The sequence below is a fragment of the Pantherophis guttatus genome, chromosome 1 (assembly GCF_059756535.1).
Source record: "Pantherophis guttatus breed Tessera chromosome 1, ASM5975653v1, whole genome shotgun sequence".
Classification (NCBI taxonomy): Eukaryota; Metazoa; Chordata; class Lepidosauria; order Squamata; family Colubridae; genus Pantherophis; species Pantherophis guttatus.
Window position 1 is genome coordinate 246,495,133 of NC_142063.1, and position 19,036 is coordinate 246,514,168.

General features: G+C 38.6%; 1 protein-coding gene across 7 annotated transcripts in view; it reads right to left on the bottom strand.

Annotated features, from left to right (window-relative positions):
• AK9 (adenylate kinase 9) overlaps positions 1 to 19,036 on the bottom strand; it is a 68,190-nt gene that overhangs the window by 41,446 nt on the left and 7,708 nt on the right. For 4 of the 7 annotated variants that reach the window (XR_015731398.1, XM_034409144.2, XM_087882634.1 and 1 more), the window contains exons 5-18: positions 18,707 to 18,803; positions 17,295 to 17,407; positions 16,841 to 17,032; positions 15,863 to 15,982; positions 13,759 to 13,833; positions 13,295 to 13,393; positions 12,284 to 12,423; positions 12,024 to 12,204; positions 11,310 to 11,454; positions 9,678 to 9,803; positions 7,058 to 7,144; positions 4,251 to 4,405; positions 1,578 to 1,731; positions 840 to 954 (exon numbers count right to left, since the gene is read on the bottom strand). Coding sequence is in view for 6 of the 7 variants with exons in the window: in XM_034409144.2 (XP_034265035.2) it covers positions 840 to 954; positions 1,578 to 1,731; positions 4,251 to 4,405; positions 7,058 to 7,144; positions 9,678 to 9,803; positions 11,310 to 11,454; positions 12,024 to 12,204; positions 12,284 to 12,423; positions 13,295 to 13,393; positions 13,759 to 13,833; positions 15,863 to 15,982; positions 16,841 to 17,032; positions 17,295 to 17,407; positions 18,707 to 18,803 (1,799 nt within the window). In the remaining variant the exon portion in view is untranslated. Of the gene's footprint in view, positions 1 to 839; positions 955 to 1,577; positions 1,732 to 4,250; positions 4,406 to 7,057; positions 7,145 to 9,677; positions 9,804 to 11,309; positions 11,455 to 12,023; positions 12,205 to 12,283; positions 12,424 to 13,294; positions 13,394 to 13,758; positions 13,834 to 15,862; positions 15,983 to 16,840; positions 17,033 to 17,294; positions 17,408 to 18,706; positions 18,804 to 19,036 lie in introns of those variants that run through there. The other 3 variants (XM_087882633.1, XM_034409143.2, XM_034409145.2) reach the window with 2 other exon arrangements.

Consider the following 19,036-nt stretch of genomic DNA (forward strand, 5'->3'; position numbering starts at 1 on the left):
ATAATCAGTCTAACACCATGATGGCGAACCTATGGCATGTGTAGCCATATCAGTGGGCACACCAGCTCAGCTCTGGCACGCATACACGTGCCGGCCAGCTGATTTTCGGGCCTTCTGGGCCCACCAGAAGTAGGGAAAAAGGTTGTTTCCTACCTCCGAAGGGCCTGGGGGTGGCTGGGGAAGGCCCATTTTTCTTTCTTACCTGGCTCCAGATCCTCTCTATGCATCTGGGAGGGCAAAAACAGCCTTTCCCATGCCCTCAGAGGCCCTCCGGACGCCAACTCCTGGTGGAACAGGAAGTGACTTTTTTGCTGTCCTAGACAGCAAAAGAGAGGCTCTGGAGGCTGGGGACAGCAAAAAATGTCACTTCCTGTCCCACCAGGAGTTGGGAAATGGGCCATTTCAGGTCTTTGGAGGGCCTCCGAGGGAGTGGGAAAGGCTGTTTTCGCCCTCTGCAGATGCATAGAGAAGATCTGGAGCTAGGTAAGAAAGAAAAACGGGCTATCACATGCCAGAAGCGGGGGGGGGAGGAGGAGGGGGGCTGCACATGCATGTGCAGGGCAGGGCGCATAGAATTATGGGCACGGCCATGTGCACGAACCTCCCCCACCCACCCTTCTCCTGGCACGCGATGGCAAAAAGGTCTAACAGGTTATACACATTTCGGTAAAAATAAAATAGCTAAATCTGGGTTGGGCTTCTCAGCAATTAGTTTATTCTCTGTAAAGGTAAGCTATGGCATAAAAGAATACCAGGGATTTTTTTTAATGTAGACCAACCTTCATTGTAGTCTGTTTTAATTAAATCTCTATCTCCCCTTCCCCTCTCCAAATACTTGCTTTGCTTCTTCTTCCTCTTGTTTCTTTTTCAAAGCATCATCTATTAGCCTTTGTATAATCTGAGCATCAATTTCTTCTTTATTTGCTTCATACAGTCTATGCAGTATCAGCTGTCCTGCAATATAATAGAAAACAAGACAACAGAAAAGGGCTGTGTACCACATCTCAGAAACTATAAAACTTTTAAAAAAAGATACATTGTTGATCCCAATAATATTTAACTACATAATGCGCCCAATAATATTTAAGTGTATTAGGCAGCATTCGTTAGACAATTACTTCAAATGTTTTAAGAAATCAAAGGTCTTTCAATATCTGAATAAAATTAATTGAGCAGCTGAAGGAAATAAATAGTATATCACTATTTATGCCTCACTTTAATGGAAGTATGCATTAATCAAGGAATAAACAGGTGGAAAAGTAGGATATAGTAATGGTAGGATTAATGTATCAATTCTGTGTGTGTGCAGTTCTTTTCTATGTTATTTGCAAGTTGAAAATGAAAAATCTCTAAAACAGAGATTGAATCTCTAGCTATGGTCAGGCTTCAGGTTCCCTAACTTCTGATTGGCGATACTGGATGAGGCTGATGGGAATTCAAATCCAACAACAGCATTCACATTTTTAGAGATTGAATTTCACAGCTGGGAGGAAGAACATGTTGAAAACTTAACCACTTCACTATGATGATTATTCCTTAAGTGACATTTGTTTTATATATTCATGTCGAAATATTACCATTTTGTTCATTCTTCAAACAAATCACAGTATCAGGTAGGAGTCCTTTTTCTAACAAAGCAATCCAATGGTCTGTCAGTGGAGGGAAATTATCCACTACCCATCCTCCTTTACTCGCAGCTCCAGGATATCTACTTGAATTTGTCTTCTGTAGCTGAAATAAAAGTATGGAATGAGCATATTAAATGGTTGAATATCCAGAATGACAAGTGCATTCTTTAGACTAAGGATACATTTTTGATTTCAGTTGACTGGCTTGCATGAATTTTTCCTCAGCTGTAGAATTTTCATCAACTATTGCAACGAGCTAATTCATTCAAAAGTATGCTACGTATCAGAGAGAGACAGTTACAAAGTTATGACAATTTGCACTTGCTAGACCAAACCTTTTCCTTGAATTCTAGAATAACTCTGTTAATCTAAAGACTCATTTTTTATTCAGTCCTTACATACAATTCAGATAACAGAATAACAGAGTTGGAAGGGACCTTGGAGGTCTTCTAGTCTAACCCTCTGCTCAGGCAGGAAAACCTATACTTTTTTCAGAAAAATGGTTGTCCAATCTCTTCTTAAAAACTTCCAGTGTTGGAGCAGAAGTTGTAAATAGGGTTTCTTGCCTGAGCAGTAGGTTGGAGTAAAAGACTTCCAACCTCCCTTCCAACTCCGTTATTCTTTTAAATTATTATCAAATTGTTGCAGCCTTATGTTTTTCATGGGATTGTTCCAAGAAGATTTTTAGAGTTTACTGGCTTTGCAATACTTGCAAATACCCACCCCACCCCACCCTGCTTTCTCTTTTTGCTTTCTGATTATTAAAATGGGAACATTTAAATAAATGGCCTTTTCATTTTTCTTTGGATGATTCTTTTTAATTAAGCTAATATCAAGTATCCTTCTTGCACTGGGAGTAGAAGAAGCAGAAATCCAGAGTGGGCAATTAACAGTGAAAGTCTGTATTAGTTTGTTCAAGAATAATCTTTGTCATGTTTATTGAGGCTTACTTGTACACGACTCTCATCCCCACTCTGCCCCACTCATCCCCTCTGAATCAGTCCAAAGCAATAAAATAGATATGACTTGCAAACACAAATCCTTTAATTAATACTAATATAACATTTCATGTGAAGATTGTATTTTTGCGAATAAAGAAGATGAAGAAAAGCATTGGTAAATAATACAGCATTATGTTGAACTTTTCATGGAACACTGTATGAATCATATGTTTGATGTTTGGAACACTCAAAACATTTCATCTTTCCAGCCAACAATACTTTTATAAATTGCAAAAGGAATGGTGCCGTCAGCCAAACAATGCCGACTGGCGGCCCCCAGGGGGAGAGCCTTCTCTGTGGGGGCACCTACTATCTGGAACGAGCTCCCCCCAGAGATATGGAGGATCCCGGATCTGCGCACCTTCCGCCGCGCCTTAAAGACCTTACTATTTCACCAGGCCGGCCTGGCCTAATTTTTCCCCCTCTTTTATAAAAGATTTTTAAAATTTTAAACATCTTTTAGTATTTATATATTCAATTTTAAATTGGTTTTAAAAGTTTGGGGTTTTAAATTTGTCGGGGCCAAAATTATTTAATTTGATTTTATTCTATTTTTTAAATTTTGTATTGTATGTGTTTTTATTGTTTGGCTGTGCACCGCCCTGAGTCCTTCGGGAGTAGGGCGGTATAGAAATCTAATAAATGAAATGAAATGAAATGAAATGACAGTAGACCTACAACATCCACATAGATTTTTTTCTTTGTGGTCAATTGCATGTTAAGGAAGTGACATTTGGAGACCAGCATAACTGGAAACACTGGAATGAGAATTATGTTCATTTTGGGAAGTGCTGCAAATGAAAAGCGGATTTCATAGAGATTTAAAAACCGAAAGTAGGTAGTGAAATGCATCAGATTTACAATGAAAAGTGCAGGTCCCCAGTATAGTGATTACAGGACATTTCAACATTTTTAATTAGAGATTTTGTTTAGAAATTGTTCAATCTTGTCTGATTCTTGGAGACTGCCCGGACAAGTCCCCATAATTTTCTTGGCAAGGTTTTTCAAAAATGGTTTGCCTCCTTCCTTAGAACCAAGAGAAAGTGACTGGACCAAAATTACCCAGCTGTCTTTATGCCTATGACATGATTATACAACACCGTCTCCTGGTTTCAAGCCTAATGCTTTATTCATTATACCAAACTGGTTCTCTTTAGAAGTCCTAGAAAAGGCCAAAAAATTTTATTAGCAACATTCTTCTATATCAGCCCCCCCAAAAATCCCTTGTAAGAAAAGGACATTACAAAATTCAAAATGTCTCTGGGACATAAAATATATAATATATAAAACGAGAGAGGAGCATTCTAAAAAATGAGTAATGGAGAACAAATAAATAAAGAATTTTTAAAGAATATCCTCAGGCTATGAGAAAGCAGTAGTTTGGGGCATCTTAACAGGTCTAATATTTTAATGGCATATCCCAGATTGATCATTTCTATGCCAGTGAAATTATTCTCTGTATGCAAACACTCGAATTTGGATTTAAACTAATCTGTAATCTTCCTTATAACATTACCAAATTGGTAATGATTGACATAATTTTAAATACATTAAATAACATGTCGGTTATAGAACGATCTTTCTATTATGCATGCCTTTCATTTGATCCTGATGCTTTTACCTCTTCAATGGTTTCTTCTAATACGTCCGCATATTTTTCTGGTGCCAGAGTAATTGGAAACAGCATTGCAGCTTCTACAGCGCTCTGGACCACTTCCTGGATATCTGGATGGTCAAGAGGGATCTCCGACTCTGTTTGTACTGTTGAGATATCTGCTTATCATATAGAAAAAAATCCATGCGTAAGTATCCCAAAATGTAGTGAACTCTAAAAAATCCTGTTAATATTACTATAAGGAATGGAAGCTTCCATTAGTGGAATAACAGGGTTCTGTTTTCCAAATCTAAACTGAAGGATTGCATGAGCTTCTGAATAAATTTGGTGGGAGCAGGGAGAAAAGGAAAAGGGGAAACACCATTGCTTAAGCAAAATTCTACCCATACAATGATAATGTTCTAGAATCTAGATGTTCTTTTGGACAGTTTTTTTTAAAAAAATACCGCACTAGTTTTGTTATGGATTGAAAGAATGTATTACAAAATATAGATTTCATATTTAAGAAAGCATAGAAACCTATCTTGTTAGTGAGAGGGAGCCTGGTCCCAAACAAGAACATGTCTGTCTTCTCTTATTACTGATGATACCAAATGTTGAAGAGAAATATTTAGAAAAGAAAGCATGGTGGGGGGAGGGGGGAATCTCATAGTGGATTGCATACTAGTAGCAAAAGGATCTGGCATTACTTGCCAACATATTTTTACAACCTGGGAGGATAATAATAATTCTGATCCAGGAAGAAATAAAGAGTCTCCTTATGTTGAGGGAAGGACAAAGTTTGACTCTTCCATTAATTACACAACAAAAAAGCAGGAAATGCTTGTCTAGTGATATTTCCTGTGTAAGCACTGCATCAAATTTTGCCCAAATCACATAAACAAGTAACTGAGAGTGAAAGATGCCCATCTCCATCACTCTCAATATCATATAAATATTTGGATCAAGTGAGCAAATACCCTGTAACCCGGTAATAATTGATATTCTTCAATTACAGCAAATACTACTTCCACTACAGATATTTATTTTTAATGCTGATTATTCAGCTTTTTAAGGTAGGCCAACTCAGAAAACAGACTCCACAATCGTGAACTCTGTTTTGATATACGAGACAGAGGGAGAGAGAAAACCAGAATCTTGAAAGTCCAACTGAGTTTTCCCCTCCTGCCTTCTTATACTCTAGTGCAGGGGTCTGCAACCTTAAACACTCAAAGAGCCATTTGGATCCGTTTCCCACAGAATGCAAAACACTGGGAGCCACAAAATCTGGGTGGGCGTGGCCAACTCAACGTCATTCACTCCCACCCAGTCACATGACCTCCCCCCAGCCATGCCTACTCAGGTTTTGTGGCTCCCGGTGTTTTCTTTTCTATGGGAAATAGATCTCTCTCTCTCTCTCTCCCCCTCTCTCTTTCTCCCTCCCTCTCCTTCCCTCATCTCTCTCTTTCTCTCTCTTCTCTTTCTCTCTCCCATCTTTTTCTCTTTCTCCCTCTCTCCCTCTTATCTCCCTCTCTCTCTCATCTCTCTCTCTTTCTGTCTCTCTCTCTTTATGTCACTCTCTCTCCCTCCTTACCTCCATCCCCAGGCGCCCCCAAAGATGCTTGGCAGGCAAAGTACAGGACGACATCCCTCCCCCTCACCAAGGCAGCGTCCACTGAATCCTTGCTAAATTGGGCAAAGGTGGCGAGAGGGGACCAGACAGAGCCGAATCGAGCCAAATCTGTCTCTCCCTCTCTGTCTCTCTTGCTACCTGACTGCAGCAGGAAACGGCGAGTGTATACTTCCGGCTTTGGTTGGCGCTGGATGCGTGACCTGCTCTCCGCCCCGAGAGAGAGAGTTGCCAGGGGTGAGTGGGGCAGGGTCGCATTGTGGCTCTGCGTCATAATGGGCTCCAGAAGGAGGAAGGGATCAAGTCTCCCCCATTGCAAAGCGCGCTTTCACTGTGCTGTGCAAGGCACTGTGAGAGCACCAGGCAGGCCATAGAGGGGCTACTGGATCTTTCCCCCGCCCCATGCCAAAAGGAAAGCTAGCCGGGCTTCTCCTCCTAGAAGCCTCCTACCCTCCTTCCTGCTCCCTTCCCCTTACCCCCCACTCAATCCCACTTTGGGACAGAAGAGCATGTGCTGGAAACACGTGATGGTGTGACATTGGAGTGCACCTTCTGATCCTCTGGCGCTCGGCCCGCAACTCTCCGTGCTCCTCCAGGCCCCAGCCATCGCTGCCTGGCTTCTTCAAAGGCGTGGTGATTTCAAAGGTAGCAGCTTGCGTTGGAGGTGCCGGACCAGCCTCTCCCCCCCCACTGGGTTTTTGTGCTCAGCGCTCGGCCAGGGGAGGGGAATGCTTCCCCACACCCACCCCTTCTTTCTCTTGGCCCTGCTGACGAGGGAGGAGGAAGGCCAGGCTTGGGGGATGACCCCCACGCTGCAAGATCCACCCTGCTGTTCTCTCCCAGCCCTCCTTGCTGGCGGCAACAGCAAATTCCATGACAAAGGCAGAATCCTGTTGCCCCACAAAGGCAACTACAGGGATGCTTCGCTCCTGCACTAAGGCTCCAGCCATCACCACGGCTGTGACAGGGTGACAGCTCTTTCATTTCTCTGCTGTGACAGGGTGACAGGGAGCCACAGCAGAGGGGTGAAAGAGCTGCATGTGGCTCTGGAGCCATGGGTTGCCGACATCCGCTCTAGTGAATAAGGCCAGAGTCAATCTGAGCAGTTTTCTTACATTTTACATTGCGTTGTGACTTTAATGTATGCTTTTGTTCACATAACCATCATTATCTCTGCCTAATTTCCACATTCTATCCATAATACCTATTTGTTCTGCAGACTGGGATGAAGACATTTCTTCAGTCTCATCTTCTTCTTTTATTACACTCCCTTGTTTCATGATACTGTCCTCTAGATCAGGTATTAAGAGAAATAAAATACATTGAGTTATGCAGACAATGTGTTTCTGTGGACTCACATGGTTGGTTCACATAGTACTCTAAATCAGAACGTGGTTTCTTTGATTTTGCTTAGACCTGCCACTGAAAAGAATTCATTGGGATTGACACCAACACAGTAAGGAACGCTTATGCCAAGAATCTGAATGGTGTAAAAACAGGTTACAGCTCTATTTGATTATCCTGGTGTAATTAAAAACCACACTGATGGATCTTTAAAATTTGGTATGCAGGAGCAAAGCTTAGTAATCATTACTGCAGGACACAGGAAATAGAACTTTAAAGTTTTCCCTTTCTGGCTATGATATCACTATCTTGTTAAGTTAGTAACACAGTTGTTAGGTGAATCTAACTTCCCCATTGACTTTGCTCATCAGAAGGTTACAAAAGGTGACCACATGACCCCTGAACACACTACAACCATCATAAATATGAGTTAGTTGCCAAGTGTCTGAATTTCGATCACATGACCATGGGGATGCCATAATAGCTGTAAGTGTGAAAAACAGTCATAAGTCACTTTTATTAGTGATGTTATAACTTCGAACAGTCACTAAACTAACTGTTGTAAGTCAGCTACCTGTATGTACTTTAAATGAACAACATTCCCAATTTTGGTAGAAAAATTTTGATCAGGAGAATAATGTAGAAGGAGAGGCAGGGGTGCTACTGGTTTGCTCCGGTTCAGGCGAACTGGTAGTGATAAAAACTACTGGTTTGGGCGAACCAGTAGTTAAAAAAGCTACTGATTCCTCCAAACCAGTATTTCTGATGATCAACTGTGCAGTGGGGTTTACCTTTGCTAGCAAGCAGGAAATCCTGCTTTCTAGCAAAGCTAAATCGCACGCCACAGCTGATCCCCCCTTGCTGTTCTACTTACCTTCCCAAGCTTCCTTTTGCATGTACTGTGTATGCACGTGCACATCACGTGCCAAAAGTAGCCTTAGGGAGGTAAGTAGAACAGCGAGGAGGGGATCAGATGTGGCGCGCAATTTAGCAGGAAATCCTGCTTTCTAGCGAAGCTAAATCGCATGCCACAGCTGATCCCCCCCTCGCTTCTACTTACCTTCCCAAGCCTCCTTTTGTATTGCACATGCACGCACTGCGCGCATGTGCAGTCAGTGAACCAGTAACAAACTGGTTCGGATTTCATCACTGAGGAGAGGGTTAATTTTTTTTCTCCTGTGCCATAGCTTGCATATACTACAGAATCCTTTTTTCTCCACTGTTTATTAGATTTTTCTAAAGAGATGGGTAACCTGCTTTTATAAATATAATTCTCGGAAAGACATGCCTGGTCCTTAAATACTTAAATATTTGCAGCTGAGAAATAAAGAATGGGAGAGAATTTGAGAGAAAATTAAAAAAACAAAACCAAATGAATTTTAGCTAACAAAAGTTTAAGGAATGTTGACTTATACCACACTCCAACATGTGATTACCCAGAAGTAAGTCTCATTGACTTCAGTGGAATTTAATCCTAGAAAATTGGAATAGGATTGCAGACTTAAACTCATGTCTGGTTGCTTGAACCAGTTGGGCATAATCATCAATCATAAAATACAGTACAGCATATACAATTGTGTCCTCAAAATGGATTTGCATGGATATCAGAGCTGCTTTCAAATTCCAGATAAAATAAAAATAATTTGTCTATTATCTATTGTATCTTATTAACTGTTACATCATAATTTTTCATAATTATGAATATCCTCCTTTGATACAAGCTAAAATAATTGAAGATTAAGAAATAAAGTATGGCATATATTTCCTCCTTCTTCCTTCATATATTAGAGGAAAAGACTGGCCAAGTGAAAAACCACTTTACCTGTTGTTTATTTAAATTTCAATTAAATGAGAACAAACCAACTATAAATCATAGTTTCAGGACTTGGATGATTTAAATAAATAAATAACTCCCTGGCCTCTAGCATCACAGGGAACTGTGGCAGGAGTAAAAGTGGAAACAAAAGCTTTCATTTTTCACCTTATTTTCATAAAATAAGGGAAGGAAGAATGTCTGTGAAAAGTCTGAACTTAGTTGTTGTTACTTCATATAGCAGTAAATTATGGTCAATTTGATCAATTAATCATTCACTGTAGGACGGTAAAATCTCAGCTTCAGGATTGGGACCATATAGAGTGTAGAAAATCCATTTACAAATCTACATATACAAATAATGCTTCCATAGCAGAAAAAAAAAATTCTGTCTTGTTTGATCAGTTCATTTTGAACATGCAGGCAGATTCTTTTACAAATGAAAATATTCACCCCCCATCCCCCACTCCCACCCCAGTTTATCACATTACAGCAACAGAGAAATAATGCCAGGTTTATATCCATATCAAAACAAAATGTATCGCAAGTCTTCTGACAACCTAAACAACTGGATACCAAGGATGGGGCTTACTTCACTATGCAGGGAGAGCTCTGTGGGTATCCTATTCTTCTATAGAATGTATGAAAAATCAAATCCTTAGATTACCTTTTGGGCTAGTCATTGTTGAGGCAACACTGGGCAACATTGAACTTTTTTCCTCTGTGGGAATATACTCCTCCTCTTCCTCATTTTCCAGTTCCCTATCACCGAACTCTTGGGCATATAGCTCAGCTATAAAAAAAATTTAACATAATTAACGTGAAGTACTTCTTCTATTAAAGAATGATTTCAGACAATTTCAGAAGGTCTTAATAAACACGATGGGCATTTAACAAATTACATTTATTAATTGATAAGGTATTTGTAACCTGCATCTGCATAATAAACTTGTCTTCCCTACCTCCATTTTACCTCGTTTCAAATCAAGCCACTCTATGAATCTGATGACATGAACTGCAGCTTGTGAAATCTTATGCCTTTTAATAACATTTGTCAATTAGAAAATGTGCTTTTTTTTTTTTTTTTTTTTGCTAGTTGAGATTGCAGTTGTTTTAGCTACCGAACACAAATAATGGAAAGGAAATGTTCACGATTTGGAAGTGATATAAACCCTATGTGGCAATGTCCCTGGTTTAATCAATTTATGAAGTTTATAAACCCGCCACCCTACCCTTACAAGATTGCTGTTCAATCTTTCCTCTAAAGGAAGATTAGAGAAGATTATGTTTGGTTTCAACAGAAGAGAATATAAAGAGAGCAGTGGTCCCAACCCCTGGGCCATGGCCTACTACTGGGCTGTGGCCCATTTAGAACAGGGCTGTGGAAATGGCAGGTGAGCAGACAGATGCATGCAACTCCACTTGTGCTTTCAGCAGGCAAACATGTGCGTGCAGCTCCATTTGTGCAAGCGGCGGATGCACATGCCTGCTGCACATGTAAATGGAGCTGTGCACACGTGTGCTCACCTACCACTCATGCGAAACCATCCCCCTCCTCCCTATCTGCCATTAGATTTAAACATGTTCTGACAGAGTAAAAACTGTTGGCAGAAAAACTGAGCTAGAAATTGTTTGGCAATAAAAACATATGGTTGGTTGGATGGATGGATAGATTTTTATACAGCCAAGCTCCAGAGAAACTCCTGGTAGTCTGTACATAAAAATGATAAATAAGATTTAAATATAAAACCAGAATAAATAACCAGCTCAAAAATATATTTTTCTCAAAAACATTCAATAAATACTTTGTACTGAAATAACATACTGTATTAATACTGATAGAGTTAACTGTCTGTGGCTGATGATAATAATAATAATAATAATAATAATAATAATAATAATAATAATAATAATATATTGAAGGATTGAGCTAGTTTTACATTAGTATTTTATAGATATATCTCTTTCTTCCAATGACAATAAGTACTATATTTTGCATATTTGTTTTGATAATTTTAGAAAATGTTATAATTTTGGTTGTATTTCCTCATCTCTTCATTATTTTACCTTACCAAGAAAATATTTAAATGTTCAAAAAAGCAACATCCTAATGGAGAAGAGAAAAAAATGACCTCATTCTTCTCATTTTAAATAGCAATTCACTGCTTGCAGTCGATCACTGCAATGTTCGTTCTTTCATCCAGCAAGTCCTTGTAGAAACATTCTTACATAACTTCTGAATTGAAACAACTATATCTGAACAACTGAGCCTCTTAGCTTTGACATGGAACTATCTCACCTTGTTCCTTCAGTTGCTGCTCTATTTCCATTTTCTCTTTCACTCTGGCAATGCCTACCAGGATTGCTTCAGCTCGGGTCTGCTCAAGAAGTTCTAGTTTTGCTTCTTCATAATGTATTTTCAGAAGAGCTTCCATGTCAAGAACCTACAGAAAACCATTGAACATGGCCTCTTAGGGAGGATGAGGCAGATACATCGGTAGTTTGTCCAGTTTCTTTCTTTTTTTCTCTGTATGCTTAATTTTGTGCATGCACATTGCCAGAGTCCCCTTGTAGGGGAAATGGGTGGCATAAAAATTTAATAAATAAATAGTATGAAAGCAGATACTCATGTAAAGTTCCTTGATCACTAGAGAAGAGTTGATATAGAAACCTAATACCAAGGTAAATAAATTAAAGTTTTTCTAAAATCTTTCTCCACTATTGCTTTTGTCTGGTTTCACTTTTAAAGCAAGAAACTTTGAATTGCCATTTATAGGGCTCAACAGAATCAGGTGACAGAATAATCCAAGGAAAATTTACCTGGCCTTTAATAATTGGTCTCCCAGAAAAATTAGGAATACAATTCCCAGTTTCAGCAATATTTATATTCTTTGTGGTTCTGTACTAAGCTCTTGGTTGTCAAAGTCATTGTGTTTAAGAGTCTTCTATTTAAATAAGATATTCTATAAACAGGCATTTTGAGATGTTGATACTAAAATGAATTTATACCCACCTTTCCCTGATAATGGTTTGCAAGCAACTCACACAGGGTTGTTTTCCCAGATAACGGTGGGCCCAGTATCAGTACTTTACAAGGTGGAAGTGGCATAGGTGGAAGCAGGTAAGAACGAGGATTCAGCATGAATAGTTTCAATGCTTCTTCCGAAGAAAGCAGGTACATCTTACCTAAGAAGCTACAAAGAAAGCAAAAATAGCTTTAGAAACTATAGCTTTAGAAAAAAATTGCATTAAGGCTAACAAAGTTCTACTTACCTAACAGTATTGTCTGCAGTTCCCATGATAATGTCACCATCTTTTAAAGCCACAGGACATGCTCGGCCCCATTTGCTGCGACGCCATCGATGTCTAGGTCCTACAAGTTTATAGGATGCAAGCACCCGAAAAAGTTCACCCTGAGGGCCAAAATAAAGAAAAAAATGGAAGTCCTTGAAAAACATATTGTACTGAAAAGTGACGGGTATTTTACCATCCTATATTTTCAAACATGAGGTCACTAATTTTAACCAAGCTGCTGAAAGTTAAAATAAAAGCCCTCTCTAAGCGGTTTACAGAGTCAGCATATTGCCCCCAACAATCTGGGCCTTCATTTTACTGACCTCGGAAGGATGGAAGGCTGAGTCAACTTTGAGTCAGTTAGAATTGAACTGCCAAACTGCAGGCAGCCAGCAGTCAGCAGAAGTAGCCCTGCCGTACTGCATTCTAACCACTGTGTCACCACGGCTCAGTGATGATATGAAAGGTTTACACATAAGCTCTTATCAGAAGATACTGTGATATTTTTAGGATTTTTCTTAAAAATGAAATGTGGGAATATTTTACTTATATAGCTAGTTTGGTCTAATGGTTAAGGCACTGGCCTAGAAGCCAGGAGACCATGAGTCCTTCTGCCTTAGAAATGAAAGCTAGTGTCTGGGCCAGTCCCTCCCTCTCAGGCCAACCCATCTCATAGGATAACTCTTCTGGGGAAAATATGAGGAAAGAGTATTAGACATGTTCACTGCCTGATTTTAAAAAAATAATAAAGACAGGATATAATAATATAAAAACAAATAGCACACCATAAACAATAACAACAGAGAATAAGAAATCCCAATAAATCGTTTGTCGTTTGTATCTAGGGCATTCTTTGAAGTTGTGTGATATGCTTTAATCTGCTATAAGTAAGAAAAATCTATTATCAGCATTTATAGCAACACTTGTTAATATGACTGTGTGCTATTTCTACTGGCAACCAATAGGAACACATACAAATGTCACACTTACATTTTCCAGACCATCTAACAGTTCTTCGTCTGCACTCTGAAGCTTGGTTATAAGAGCTCCATTCCGTTGGCCCATGGATTCAAGGCGAGTTATTACTGACTGAGCAAAAGCATATAACAGTTTGTGCAGAAAATATATTTAGTTAATATTGGGTATTTGGTTTTGAAATATAAAACCAGTTTGAAAGAGTACTTCAATACAATTTTTTAAAATAAACTTGATCAATAAAAGATAGCAGGTGGGAAATATAGTTCTCTGCAATTTCTGAAAGGTTATTAATAGATGCATTAATATCATAATAATACTAATATTATCAACATATTGAACTGTCTTGAACATATAGGATAGAGATAGAGAACTCATTGCCAAGTTGTAGAAACCCTGTTGCCTTAAAGGAGGCAGGGTTGAAACTGGAATAGGGTTGTATAATTGGCATTGAAAATCAGTGTGTGTTCCTTACTTACTTTAAAAAGTTCATCTGCATTCTTGTTTCCATCCAATTCGAAAAGATACTGAGAGTCCTGCTCAGCCATTAATTCCTGAAATTTTAAAACAGAAATATGACTGAATATATACATTGGATTTGATTCGGATCCCATGGCTTCAGATGATTGCACTGACATGTCTGGGGAAAAATCTGTGCTATTTTTTTGACATATCTTTTTCTTAATATCTAATATTAATGTAACTGTAATATTTACTTGACAAAGAATGTGAGGACAAACACTTCACTCATAAGTACAAATGAATTTAATGCAATCACAGGCCAGAACTGCATAAATTCAATTGTACTTATGAATGAACACAGTTTAGAATTTGACGAAGAAGAGATGTCGGGCTGGCAGAGGAGTCATATTCTACCTTATTCACATTGTCCATGTCATATTTCTTGACTGAGGACAATATTGAACTTACGTATCCATTCAACCAGTCCATGTGGCAAGCAAGACCACTCTAGAACCAAATGCAATGTCTTGGCAAGCAACAGCTCTACAGTATGGCTCCAATACAGAACAACTATTTGTGCCTCCCTATTTTTTGATAAATGCGCATGGACATATGAAGAAAAAAGGAGATTCCTTCCCAAATTTATGAAAGATTCAAGGCATTTTAGAATATAATTTATTTTTAAAATATTTTATATTTTGGTTCCCATAGTACTACCATATTTTTCGGAGTATAAGACGCACCAGAGTATAAGAAACAGTTTAGTTTTTGGGGAGGAAAATAGGAAAAAAAAATTGCCTACCAGATATTTATCTGGCTAGCCTTAGTCTGGTCAGCTTCAGCACATTAGTTTGCTGGTTTTTTATCCCCTGCTTGGGGATAAAAAACAGCTTCTAGGGCACAGCTGAGAGGAAGCAGCAATGAGAAAAGCAGGGAAAGCATGGGGGAGATCACTTCACTTGGCTAGCGCCTAGTTTGGGCTGAAAAAAAACTTCTAAAGAACAGCTGAGAGTCGGAGCAAAGCATGGAGATCGCTTCACTCGTTAGTGTCTCGTTAAAGCACAGCGGAGAGTCGAGGGAGCAGGCAAAGCTGGGAAGATCGCTTCACTCACTAGCGCCTTGCTAACGCCTTGTTAGGGCTGAAAAAAAGCTTTGAAAAAGCTACATTCGGAGTATAAGACGCACCCAAATTTTCAGCCTCTTTGGGGGGGGGAAGGTGCATCTTATACTCCAATACAGTAATTCTACAGTTTAGGTGAAACCATGATTACTTTCATCCCCCTTTTTGTTTTTAAAAAGCAGATGCCTAAATAAGGATCCCTGTCCTCTATATAGCAGTATCGGGGGGGGGGACCCTCTTTTTCAATACAGTACCAGTACTATCACTGAAAATTGAGATTACAAAGATAAAAACCTAATACAAAATTTAAAAAAAAGAATAAGAAAAAATGGAAAGTGTAGAGGAGAAAACTCAATATGTGGACCTAGCTTTTGGGCTCTATGTCACATTTTATGGTTTAGTATGGTCTTCTACCCTTGCTCCAACTTTGCAGTTTCAAACACTCCTCTAATCAAGATTGAAACAAATCTGTAATGTTGCTTCCTGTTACTTTGATGAAACCACCCTTTAATCTTCCCCAAAGAGTAAATATTGTTTACAATATTTACATACATAGTACAGTCCTATTCACTCTGCAGTACTAGCTCACCCAGGTTGGTCTTAACTCCTCTAAAAATATTAGGTTGGGCCACAATCACCAAGAGTCAATTTGGATAGTGATGTGGGCAATATATAAATGTAATAAATAAATATACTCCACACTTAAAGTACCTTATAAATTCAGCCAACTGTGATTTATTCAATGAGTCAAACCATGCCTTGCTGTAATATGTAAAACTAGGTCTTAAAAGTTCATGGATCATAATAATCATCTTAGTACAATGTGTTAAAGATGAGCATTTGTGCTGTCAATATAATATAGCTCATGGATTCATGAGACAGTTATCTAAGCTTATTAGCAATAACAAAAGTTATAACATTGATATGTGTTTCCCCCCCCCTTCTTTTCTTACTTCTGGGTGTCATGGCTAAGAAGTGCAAAAGGTATTATCTTATCTTACCTCTAGGGGACGCAGCATAATATCTTTATAGAGTTCAATTCTCTTTTGTGCATTTTCAATAAAATCTTCTGGCCTTTGCACTAAAGTTGGCAAAATTTCTGTCAACATAATTTGATCAGCCTAGGTGGAAGGGAAAAAAATCATTTTTTTAAATGAAGTAAATACATATAGAAAGCTTTGTTCTACCTCCCACTCTGAATGTATAAAATCAGCAATGATAAACATTAGCTGTATGCAGAACAAAATTAATTAGCTGAAAACAATTTTCAACTGTCTAAAATGGCTTAGTTATGGGCTGAAATGAACCTTTGAGAAAACATTATTCCTGAACAAATATGCAATTCCAGTTAGTAAAATTGAATTGATTTTGTAAGCTTTTTTTTAAAAAAAATATTTTCCTGCTGGAGTCCTGTTGAGGAATTCTTAGATAGATAGATAGATAGATAGATAGATAGATAGATAGATAGATAGATAGATGAGAGAGAGAGAGAGACAGAGAGACAGAGAGACAGAGAGACAGAGAGAGAGAGTGGGAGGAGGGAGGGAAAGGGAGAGAGAGACAGAGAGAGAGACAGAGACAGAGGTGTGTCATAAAACCTGCCCTGCATCAATCAAACAAGGCTGCTACTTCTGAAGGATGCTGTTCCCAATGCTAAAATTGAACTCTGCTAGTCCAGACAATTTTATACTTGGAATGGGAGGAGACCCCAGCCAGTTCTTCGCTTCAGCCGGCCAATTTAAAGGCTTAGTAATACTGTTAATTAAAGACATATAGCTTTAATATGGTTACAAATGACAATGGATTTTTCCCCAAAAAATGCAGCGTGTAGAATTAGGGTATTACATAATTTGATTAACTTTATTGAAGAAGAACGTTGCATTGTTTAACAAATATTAAACAATGTGTTTATGAATGATCCAAGCTTTTCTTTTATTTGAAACAAATAATTGTCTTTTTAGAAAATGTGCGTAAACTACCTCATTTGACTCCTCTTCCTCTTCTTCCTCTTCTGCTTCCTCATCCTCATCTTCACTTTTACGTAATTCTTTCTTCTTTTTCTTACGCTTTTCAATAATATCAGGATCCCAATCATCTCTTTTAAATATATGTCCTGTGTCAGGCTGCTGTCTTTGACCAGTGATTCTTTGGCACAAGTCATTGTTGGGACACTAGTGGGGAAAACAGATCATTATGAGATGGAAGTTGTTCCAAATCCAATAAGGTAACTTTGTAACTCTTCTTTCTAAGATCTTAGGAGGGGAACTTTTATTGCTAATGTGCTGGTAGAGTTTCTTTTAAAACTATTAAAAGACAGTTGGCAACTTCTACTTTTATGACAATGGGTGGCTTTACGAAGCATAATTTGTAAAGGTATGAAACAGAGATATAAAATAAATAGAAGATTTACTAAGAACTTTCAAATGCGATTACCTTAATATTAATCAGGAAATCTGGTTTTAATTTTAAATTTTTAATCACATCTATTTGTTCTGGTGTAGACATAAAGTCCTCAGAAAGAGAAGGGAAATCACAGAGAACATAACCTGCAAGAGGGGAAATGCAAATATTTTTATACAGTACTTAAAGAACCCATACTTATTTACAATAATTATGGAATGACTATGGGTCTTTCTTCATTTGTATCTAACCACTGTACAACCAATTCCTGGAAACATTTTATACTGCTATGTCTTCATATTGTCTTCAACCAACAAATAGCTTTATGTATGAAAACAGTGTTTTCCCCTTAGATCAAAATAACAGAATAACAAAGTTGGAGGGACCTTGGAGGTCTTCCAGTCCAACAGCAGTTTCAAGGGGTGTCAAATCTGATGTACAGTATTTCAACGCCTATGCTATTGGAAGTCCATCTGATAAACTGGGACAGTAGAATCTGTACCTACGGGCCCCTTGAAATAGGAATGAAAGTGCACTCTCTCCTCTGGTCTCCATATCTGCTTTACTACACTTCTTATTTTCCTTCCTAAAGGAAGAGGAGAGGTCTGGAGAGGTGCCCAATTTTGAAAGAGCAACGGACTCCTGTAAACCGGAGAATCTACACTTTTCTTCTACAACTTTAAAAACTTCCACTTTCTTCTCTAATCTCATTTTTACCAGAGTGTTTTCTTTTGTGTAATACATATGCTCAAAATGAGCAAATACTATAGCTAACATAAAAATATAACCCCCACTGCCTTACAGAGCCACCCAAACTTCTGTGGGAATTGAGTAGCCTCTAAATCCCTTCCCTCCCTCCCCCCCATTCAATCATTTGCAATTCTCCGAGACTGCCTGGACAAGTTCCTGCTATTTATTTGGCAAGGTTTTTCAGAAGTGGTTTGCCATTTCCTCCTTCCTAGAGTTGAGAGAAAGTGATGGGCCCAAGGTCATCCAGCAGGCTTCATGCCTAAAACGAGACTAGAAGTTCAGGTTTCCTGGATTCTAGCCTGATGCCTTAATCACTACACAATATTGGTTCTTTTTATTTCTTCTGTTAAAAATTGTCCAATTTTTGGAGACTGCCTGGATAAGGACTGGAAAAGTCCCTGAATTTGCCTTGGCAAGATTTTTCAGAAGTGGCTAGCAATTACCTCCTTTCTAGGGCAAATAGAAAGAAACTGGACCAAGGTCATCCAGATGATTTTGTATCCAAGGCAGGATCAGAACTCAGCGGCTTCTGGTTTCTAGCCTAATGCCTTAGCCACTACACTAAACTGGCTTTCTAAATCCCATACAATCCACGAAACAGACAGACAAATAAATAAGTCAGAGGTATGTATTTCTAGGATTATGATGAGCTTACTTAATAAATAGTGGAAAAAAGAAGATGCAGCAACCCATACCGAAGTGATTAATCTCTGGTGAGTCCAGCTTGATCATAAGCATCTTTATCACCAACTCTTCAGGAACATTTTGACCTTGGTAAAGTAGGTCCTTACACTTAAGGAGAACAATGTAAAATATTGAATTGCATTGAGAATATATAATAGGCGATATATAATTAATATGCAAAGCTGCCTTATACTATATAAAAAAAAATATCCAGATGCTCTCAATATTCCTTCTTTTATGTTTTGGACTACAACTCCCACAAATCTTTGCTCTTCTCTCTCTCTCTCTCTTTCTTTCTCTCTCTCTCCCTCCCTCCCTCTCTCCCTCCCTCCCTCCCTCCC